Source organism: Exophiala aquamarina (genome assembly GCF_000709125.1).
Source record: "Exophiala aquamarina CBS 119918 chromosome Unknown aczIA-supercont1.49, whole genome shotgun sequence".
Lineage (NCBI taxonomy): Eukaryota > Fungi > Ascomycota > Eurotiomycetes > Chaetothyriales > Herpotrichiellaceae > Exophiala > Exophiala aquamarina.
The window spans coordinates 8,808-18,579 of record NW_013550539.1 but is presented as its reverse complement, the minus strand read 5'-3'; the positions used below and the strand labels follow the sequence as shown (position 1 = coordinate 18,579).

General features: G+C 54.1%; 3 protein-coding genes across 3 annotated transcripts; 2 read left to right on the top strand and 1 right to left on the bottom strand.

Moving 5' to 3' along the window:
• A1O9_13055 (uncharacterized protein) lies at positions 1–531 on the top strand (the record flags this gene model as incomplete). The annotated part of the gene is made up of 1 exon (XM_013398031.1): positions 1–531. A coding segment is annotated over one exon (531 nt), but the record flags the coding sequence as incomplete, so codon positions are not given.
• A 5,412-nt stretch (positions 532–5,943) lies between these two features.
• On the bottom strand, positions 5,944–6,697 carry A1O9_13054 (Ras family, other; the record flags this gene model as incomplete). Its single annotated transcript, XM_013398030.1, has 2 exons — positions 5,944–6,576; positions 6,632–6,697. 2 exons carry the CDS (start codon positions 6,695–6,697, stop codon positions 5,944–5,946), a joined length of 699 nt encoding a protein of 232 aa, XP_013253484.1.
• Positions 6,698–8,277: 1,580 nt separating this feature from the next.
• A1O9_13053 (uncharacterized protein) lies at positions 8,278–8,967 on the top strand (the record flags this gene model as incomplete). The annotated part of the gene is made up of 1 exon (XM_013398029.1): positions 8,278–8,967. One exon carries the CDS (start codon positions 8,278–8,280, stop codon positions 8,965–8,967), a length of 690 nt encoding a protein of 229 aa, XP_013253483.1.
• Between the last annotated feature and the right edge of the window lie 805 nt (positions 8,968–9,772).

The following is a 9,772-nucleotide window of genomic DNA, read 5'->3' as shown; positions in this document are numbered from 1 at the left end:
GGGTATGCCGGACGAGCGGAAGATAAGGATATATGGCTGATCCCTGATTTTGGCTACTGGTCATCGCCCGAGACAAAAGTGGGTTCTATGTGTGCAGTCCAGATGAAAGCCGCATTAGCCGAACAAGTCGACGGATGGCCATGGCAGGGAAAGGTGAAAAAAATCCTTCGGCGAGGCGCCACTATGGGTTTGGAATTACGGGAGAAATTCCTTGAAGTCACCCGGGATGAACCCTGGGCGGATGTGAAGGCCTTGAACTGGAAGGATAAAGACTCTATGGCCACCGATCTCAAGTCTATGCCAGAGCACTGCCAGTACAAATATCTGGCACCCACGGAAGGGAATTCCTACTCCGGACGACTCAAATACCTCCAAAGCTGCAAATCAGTCGTGGTCGCACACAAAATGAGCTGGATTCAACATCATCATCCTCTCATGCAAACAAGTGGGGCCCAACAGGATTTCGTCGAAGTTGAGCGTAACTACGAGGACCTCGAACAGAAGATCTTATGGCTTCGAAATCATGACTAGGACGCCGAAAGAATTGCTTCAAATAGCGTCATGACACTTCGTGAGCGGTATAGTTTGCAATGGCAAGACATAGGGTGCATGTCTCATGTTATGCTACAGATACCTTTGTGAGCGCGCGGACGCACTTGACTTGGGCATCTAATATACGAATTAAATATTGATTGTACATGATTCCCAACCTTCATAATGCTTATTCATGCCTAGAACCGTAGTAAATCCTACGTGCACAGCGCCATATGCAAACCTGTACTAAGGAACATGGGAGTATCCCAAAGATCTCGCAAGGCCCATACTTACCTCACAATCAATGAGGATCCTACTTGAGTCTCCGCTCCAATAAAAAGGACTCTACTGGCAACCCCCTCCAGACCTTCTCCCCATCCACAGATTTAAAGAACTCCGGTTTGAAGCTCGCCCTACTCCAACCATGAATCAATTCTCGCTAGTAACATACTTCTGCAGCCGGCGTCAAGGGATCGGGGTCAAACTCGGCCTTGATCTCCAGCGGAGAACTTCCCGAGGGTCGCGTTCCTTTCGGATTCGGCGATGGTTCCGGTTTTATTGAGCTGGCATTCCGCTGGCCAAGGTCAGGCGAATTATGCCGCGGACTGAAGGGCATATTGTGGCGAGGGGCAGAGACGGAAAAGATTTGGGGGAATAGGGGGGCGCGGGGGAGGGCAAAGGGTGTTGAACAAGAGGGAAGGACTATATCCCCTCGTAGAGGTCAATACGAGGCAACCAGTCCAATTCCCCTAGTGAGGTGTCGCTGTCGTGGGATGGTTCGCATCTAACCGGGTTTAGATAGTGGCCTTGTCCCCCATCACTTCTGCCGGGCAGGACAAGAACAGTACAGGCGGTTTCTGAGAGTCTCCATGAGCCCCTGCGGCGAGGCACCGGAAGGACCACCGACGAATCGAGAGGAGGCTGTCGCGTTAGAAAGGGAAAGAATGCTTTAATATCATCTTGCGCAGCTCGGGCAAGAGCCGTTTCGGTCGACAGCCATCTGTGGTAAAAGACAACCGATAACGAATAAGAAAAGAGGGACAACACGATATCCTTCAACGTGGGATTGAACCGTTGTGGGACAGGAGGGACATTGTCGCGGACAAAGCATGGAGCTCCACACCAGAATCACTATGAAGATAGTAAATTTACCCCAGCGTGACTTGAAGCATCCAGGTGGGGTGCTCTTTTGGGTTAGCGCGTGCCACCTCAAAACGCGAGTTATCAACACAAGTACTTAGGCGGCGCCGAGGCCTTAGAGGTAATTTGTAGAGCAGCAACTCACGTGCCTGCGCCGCGGTGGGCCCGTCCATGGAAACCAATTGATCCTGTAAGCTTTTGCCATAGGCTTGCCATCGCGATTTATATGGCTAGACACCCAGAAAAGGCGACAAAGAGTTACTGGGAGAGTCTCGCGCCTGGTACATAAAGGCCACCATTTAGGGTCCTGGATGAGCAGTAATCAAAGGCATCAAATCCACCGTCATTTCTCGATCAATAATCAACTACTCACCCAGGAGCAGTCGTACTGGCATCGCCTTACGTCGCTAACCTCTTTAATACGTAAAAACTGTCAGAGTGCGGTTAAACCGTCTACATGAGTTGCCGTTCACGAAAGGGAATGACTCTTTTTACGGGGCGCTCCAAGGACAAGGTTTTGCTAAAGAATAAGCCAATACCGGAGGGATATAAGACCTGGCAATTAGGCTGTTCAGGTGGATATACGTGGACCTGTCTATTCCACATCGGCTAGCAAGGCCCTGAGGCAATTGGTGATAAAGCAAGGCTATATCGATCCTTCGGCAAAGCACACCCTGTTAAACTTGCTCCCACTTATCAAGTGGTACAGGGGCTTTGCGAGGAACTCCGGAACCCCGATTCTACTACTACATACGTAGTATTTTGTGGACAACTTATTCCTCACGATAGATCTGGCCCATACCTTGCTCGCAATCGATATTGGCGTAATGGGCACTACACGCAAAATTCACCCTGGGCTCCCACCGCGTTTTTGATGGTTATGGGCACTGCGCCTTGTTGGCCGTCCATAGCGGCCTTTCGGCCTCTGAATCGGATCTTTTACCATGGAGATCTGGGAGTGATTGTTGCCTTGCCGTCGCCATGAGACCGCCATCGTACCGCGAGGCCCCCTACGTACTGCGACGCCGTGCTACGCCGTGCTTGCTGCCCTTCGCCAGGTGTCTCTCTTCCAGGCATCAACTTTAATAACACCATAGTAGATGGGTCCATCCACCACTTCCATCCCCTGAAGGGGGCCCCGTACATACCAGTAAAGTGCCCGTCTCTTCTTCTATCCATCATAGGTTGTCCTGCACCTTTTCCGTGAGTGGATGCTTGGACCCAAGCGAAGCCTCCCACTCTGCCAGCGCTTTCTTGAGCAGGTTTCGATATATTTGCGCTGCTCAGCGCGCGGGGACGCTGGGCTTTTGGTCGGCGTTGTGGGATCGACATGACGTTTCTTTCCAGAGCTTGGTCTTCCACGGTCGGCGCTCGTTCATTTCTCGCCACCACCTCGCCAAGGCTGGCCTGGGCACCGTGTACGTCGAGTGTACGGAGGCTTCGGCGCCATTCATGTCAAGCCACATTGTAGGCAGGTTGGGAAGTGCAGACCACGGATTTCCAGTTAAATTGCAGAGACAGCCTAGCGCGAAAGAGCTCTGATCCGGGTCGGAAGCAAGCGGTGTCAGGATGGAGCTAGTGAAGGTGGAATATACGCAATGTCGCTGAATTTGGCTGTGTGTGCTGGCGCGTGACGAGAGCCAGCACATTGAAGCCCAAAAGATGACAACGTGGACGCGACTAGGCCTGCAGATTGAAGCCCTGCCGCCCGATGGGGCAGGCGAGATGCACGTGACTAGAAGGTCGGTAGGTCCACTCGATTTCGTGCTTGGCAACGGTCTTCGTTATATCCTTGCTTTGCACTCTGTACAGAAGCTGCGATGAGTGATGGGCTACTCCACCTTTCACATCAATCGTCCGGACCGACAAGTTCTCAGAGCTACAGGAGGAGATGATAGATCTCATCCGGTACGAGGGAAGAAGTCGCTGCCTTCGATCACGCCCAGTCAGTCAGAAGTCCCGTTATGGCGCAAGTGGATCACCTAAAAAGTGAACAGGCCATGGAAATACGATATGATTGAGCCTTCTAGTTTATCAAGGGCCTCAAGCTGGTTGCCTTTTCACAGGCCAAGGTGCGTCGAATTGGGCTGGCCTTGTAACCGGTGAACAGAGTACGGAGGACCGCCCCAGCTAGCTCAAGGAGACCGAAGGGCGGTGAGACAGAGCCTCAAGCTCCCTTCGACTTGGATCCCCAATCTTCGGCAACCCTCATTCTCATTGGATGATATTACTGGCTGGGAGGGAGGCGCAGCGCTGCTGACCTCTTTAAACACAAATATACTCGAGTCTAGGGACGGGTCGTGCCTGATATTCGCCTCATGTTCAGGCTCGGCACTTACCACTTGGCTCGTACGGAGTATACTAAAGGGCAAATTCCCTGTGAAATTCTCACTGCATCAAAAGCCTGCTTCTGAGCGGTATCTGATTTTTTGGTCGCTTCGAGGTAGGACACTGCCCGTGCTGAGATCCTCATATTATTCCACCAGGATTCATGTCTCTACTCGCCGACCAGCTCAACACAGCCACCCAATCTCTACCATCCTTCAAGGATGTATTACGAAAGATCTTTGATCCTATCGACCAAACACGTACGCTAGATTCTTCTCGCAGCCACTCGACCGACGAAGAAACCCACAGTGAAGACTGGGACAGGCGTCACCGGCAGGCCACGGTACCACATATTGTGTCCATAGACGACTCTTCGATCCGATGCTCCGACGATCGTCCTTCGACACATGTGGAAGTCTCCAGTTGCCCGATCTCGTGGGACCGCGAGTTGCATGTCCTCCGCCCACACACACTGCGGAGTCCTGTCTCTTCTCCCGGACGGGTAATGACCGAGACAGAGGCCCCGACGTGCCCAGGCTGGTGCGATTCCCACTTCGCCTTGGGGTACGTGGTGAACTACGTCACCTACGCTGATTATACGACGGCAAACGCCGTCCCGAAGGAGGCTTGCACGGATTGGGCGACGGTCAGCACCACTAAGTCATCGGCTGACATCATGCTATACTTTGTGATCTCGCGGCTAGGGACGCCTGGAGGCAAGGACGGGGAGCGCCCCGTCACAACATTCCTAGATTTTGCCAATCAAGAATTGGGGAAGAATCGTGACGATCCTCGCTTGCTGGTAGATCTGACACGGCCGACAGGAGGCCCATGCCCCCCAATGGACCACCTGCGACGTGTGCTATCGAGTCACATCCCCGCTGGCTGCCCTTGGGATCCCAGGTACGATACCCTTATCGCCCTTCCCGGGCCAAGCTGCGCGACTAGTCCCCGGTACTCGACGAGAGTTTTGGAAGATGGTGATGGTCGGCAGTCGGAGGACTGGTCGGGTATGAACCTCCTCGAATGCCTCACCGAGCTGGCCGACATCTTTGCGAAGGTGGTCAAGGGTGACGCCGCTACGGAGCCGCATTGCCCCCTTCAGATCACAGACAGACTCAATACCTGGTACCAACGGGTGTTCACCCATAACGACCAGCGAGGATGCAGTGATCAGGTGCGGTCGGCAGAGGTCGTCGCGTTGTACGCCCTTTACCACTACACCCGATTGACTCTCCACCAGGCCGGCTGGTGTGTCCATTCCCGCCCGCCGTCGAGCGACGACTACGTCATGTCGAGAGTCAAACAGTCCCGACACGTGCTGGGGACGATAAAATGGCTCGATAAGGGTCAGGGACCGGGTCACCCGACGGAGGTCGAAGTGGCCAGGGCCGCCGGCTGGGACACCCTTACGATGGGCAACCCCTCTTCCCATCTGCGGGATTTGGTGGTGTTAAACCAGGATGGACTGGTAGCCTTCGAAGATTGGGCACGTGTTCACCCGAGCTTCCAAGTCCAAGAGCATTTCAAGCGGGTTCAGAAGAGATTTTGCCCGATATTGGCAGCCTCATAACTTGAGGCGACGCGAAACTGAATCGGGTACACTGGTTGGCGCGGAATTGCAGGCCTTCGACGACGGTGTCTTGCAGGACCTACGAGGGAGGGCTACCATGATCGGGTTAAACCCGCTGACTACCGACAACGTACACGGGTCGTCTGCCAATTCTGATTCTCCCACTTCGCAATTACTCGGAATTCTATCTCAGCACCATCAGCGTGGACATCGCACCAAGATGTGTTCAACGGAGCAGGCAGCGGACAATCTCTAAGATCCTACCGAATCGCCCGCATGGTCCATGATCGGTCACCGTCTTCCCCGCTCTTCTGGCTCTGTCTGGTCTTGTTGTCGCCCCTCCCGGATATATCTTGGGTGGGTCGCATTCACAAAATGATGCACTTGATACCACGTCGCTTAGTGTGTTCACGGTAAGCTGGTTGATGGCGTGGGTCCGGAGAAGTCCCACATGTAGATCCTTTACTTGAATCGACCTGTCTCAGAGGTGCTTGTCGCTGTCTTCTCAACTGCCGAACAACGTCGTAAAAAGCCTTCTCGACGTTAATGCAGTTCTTAGCCGATGCCTCGACGAATTCGCAGCCGAGCTCTTTGGCCAGTGCCTGTCCTTCTTGGGCTGACACTTCTCGTTCGTGACGCTTGTCACTTTTGTTCCCCACCAGCATGACTGGAACGGGACGGGCGTGGGTCGGTTGACCACTGACCGGTGTTGGAAGGCAGTTGGCACCTGTGGGAGAGTGTTGATGTCCAGATTCCTTGACCCTTTGTACCTGAGAATATAATGTCCGAATTTTTTTGAAAGATTTCCAAGAAGTTATACTGTAGACGAGGATAACACCCTCGCCGTCTCGTATCCATTGATCCCGCATTGTCGTGTATTCTTCTTGACCTGCAGTGTCCAATACTTCTAGTATGCACGCTTGCTGATCTATCACTGCCTGTTTCCGATACGAATCTTCGATGGTGGGATCGTATGTTTCAACGAAGTGGTTGAGATATAACTGGATATTGGGTCAGCGAAACGGGCATGTGAGGATGGTACATGGCAAAACCTACCTGGATGGTGAGCGCCGTCTTGCCAACACCTCCATCTCCTAGGATCACCAGTTTATACAATATCATTTTCGCTCCGACCGCCGTGAAGAGAGACGCTGTCGCGTCAGGTATAGCGCCCACCGAGCGTGATGAAGGACGAGACGAACGCCTCCCCTGGATAGGGATAATGTCAACGAGTGCTACACGTTAAGAGGGGAAACGAGCACTCGGGTACAGGGAGTGAACATCATTCGAAAGGCAAGGGAGGCGACGTACTTATTATTCTTAGCGCGGGCCCGGAGAGGTCTTGCAGCTCCGAGGCCGGCATGTCACGTGAGGGGCCCGGCTAGCTTTCCTGCCCGTCCCTAACGTTGAAGCGACGGACTGGCAGACCGCAACACGTACCGATACAACTGGCGAGTGGATAAATGAAGCATCACATCCATGTCTATGGCCTCAGCGTAATAGAACCATTCGGCTGACGCCTAGAGGTCAGTTCGCGTATCCACCATCGTGGTCGTTCCTACTCCGCTCCTCATGGCCTATGGGCACGGGGTCGCCCAGCACGCCATAGACCGTCATGGCTAGACGGGTGTCGTTGGGCATAGCGTGGGGAGGAGTGACCATCTTTGCAGCCTAGGTCGTTACGAAGACGAGGCGGTGCATCGAGTCGAAAAACGTCTTCGAAGCCAAATGGAAATGGGCTTGGACCGGTGTCAATCTATGCGTCCCCAAATATAAGAAAGTGCAGAGCTACAGTATGTATAGTACTGTAACAGAGTGGCACGAGGACTCTTAAGACGTCCTTCTCTGGCACTCACGCCCCCTTAGTCCAATGACGGACAAAGTGCCCTACGGCCAACGAGAGGCTTGAAAGGCCATTCCTGTTGGTTCCAGGGTGCACCAGGAAGACAAGGGTTGATTGGCCGATTCTTCCTGGCCAGTTATGTCCCAGCGAACCATCAGCCTAGATCGGTCGCTGTCAGTTGGGGATTCCTAAGCCAAGAAGTACGATCCGTTGGAAGAATGCCCGTCGGACTCCGACGTCGTCCGTCGATCTCCACTCGCCAGAAATGCATGCGGTCTCGGGCTACAAAAGGTCTATGTGTTCGATCCAATTTCACACCATTGGTCTACAGGGACATCAATGGAAAGGCCAGTCGGAGAGCCATCCAATGAGAACAAGGGGCTGCATCGCGTCTCACCCCATACCTCTTCTGCAAGTTCTCAGGTCCCAGAGACAGAGGCTCACCACCGTGCCAGAGAGAGGACATTCTCCAAGGTATTCACCGCCTTTCCCGACATTCGACGGAGCCGTATCCGATGGCCCGCTGCCACGCACATGCAGTCGGGGTAATGTGGCAATGAAATGACAGTAGGAATAATGGTCTCGGGTCCATGAGATTCTTCGGAATGGAGTGTTTGTCAATTGGCGGGCAGTGAGCATGAACTCGGTCTCGATGAGCGGTCGTACAGTAATTTACCTATGGGCTTATCACTTTACATGGGCTTTCATCGGAAAACTGAGGTCGAATGAGCCAATCCCGGCCCTATAGACGCTCATTGGTGACGTGGTACGGTGCAACTCACGGGTCATATAAAGAAGGCCCCCTACCTCCTATGAACTGCCGTGTTATTTTATCCTCTGGATTGTGACAACCCGCACCATGTTACATGCAGCACGGGAGAAACTCGTCCCTATTCGAGGGCGCCTAAATTCCATCGGTCTCGCTTTATGTCGACTGCTGTGTGGCAAGGACCCGAGGATCCGCGGGCGAGCTTGGCATCGGATCTTTGAGAAGGCTGACTGGCTCAAGAAGGCTGCCAAACTCGGCGCGTGCCCAACGCTGATTGGGACGGACCTCCCAGGCCTGGCGGGTGGACAGGCTAATCTGTACCTTTTACTCGCGGATTTTGACCTGCACGGAGATCTCCGGTACGACATCGACACCTTCCTGGACTGCTTACGTCGACCCTACACCCTCGACAAGAAGCGGTGGGAGGTTTGCCTCGAAGAAGGCATCACGGTCGCTATCCACGCGTTGAAATGGAGCGCGGAGGTCACGCCTGTCGACACGGAGCGAATTTTCACGGACGCTCGCCCTGAGGCGGTTTCGACCTATTACATGTTCTGGGACCACCCCGAGCTTTTCAAGACCCGCAGAGGAAATCTCGGTAGTCAAGGAGGTCCTTCTGCCACCGACCCGATAACTCAAGCGCTTACGCTCCGACCGAGTCACCCCGACTTCGATTGCGTGTTCAAGCTCGTGCACCCCAAAAACGGCCCAATGGGATGGTTTGCGGTTCGTCGTAGGGGTCCGGGTCACGCCCCTGCAGTCCAGGATGGCCCTCGATGACTGCCTGCAATCTTTTCAACTTCAACGATTTCCGAGCTATACCTTATGATAACCAACCTGTTTCGTATCCCCAGATAGAGGGAGTGGATCACTCCGCCGGGGCTCGGTCCCGGCCTCGTGGCTATCACGCAGCCCTTGGCTACCTGCCCCGCTATAACTCCTGGCTGGTCCGGGGTATCTTAGTTTAATCATTGAGACCTAGACCGGTGATCACAATACCGCCTCTAGCTGGCCTGTTTTCACCCCCTTCCGTGACCTTCCCACTTCCCTTTTCATGTTCAATTGCGTGTGAACTTATCGGACATCCTGACTTGCGACTGTGCCTGTGAACAGGTGGCGGAGGTGATGTTCATGGACGGTGCGCTTGTGCTCCACGTCACCCCACCGACCGCGTTGCTCTCACCGTCCCGGGGAGCGCTTCTTGGCTCGACGTTGCCGAGGAAATATGAATCTGGTCGTGTCGAGCACCCCTGTCGCTTCGAGAATGTCGTGGGCAGTGGACCGGTCTTCAACGGCGGCTGCATGCCAGGGGCCGTCACCAACTCATCTCCTTGCATCCCCGTTCTTCTCCACAGTCTGTCTGTACGATAGAGATTGAGCGCTCCTACCGAGCGTCCCATCACGGGTGGCAGGACTGGCCCGGAGACGCGAGATTCAGGCCTCCTGGCGGGTAAACTTGGAAGATGGTGGCGACTACTCCCGGCTGCACCAACGGGGTGCTGAGGTGAATGGATGCAAAGCGGGTCGGAACTTGTGGATCCGGGGAGGAGGGTATCGGAGCAGTGGTAGTGGCTGGGGCGTATGA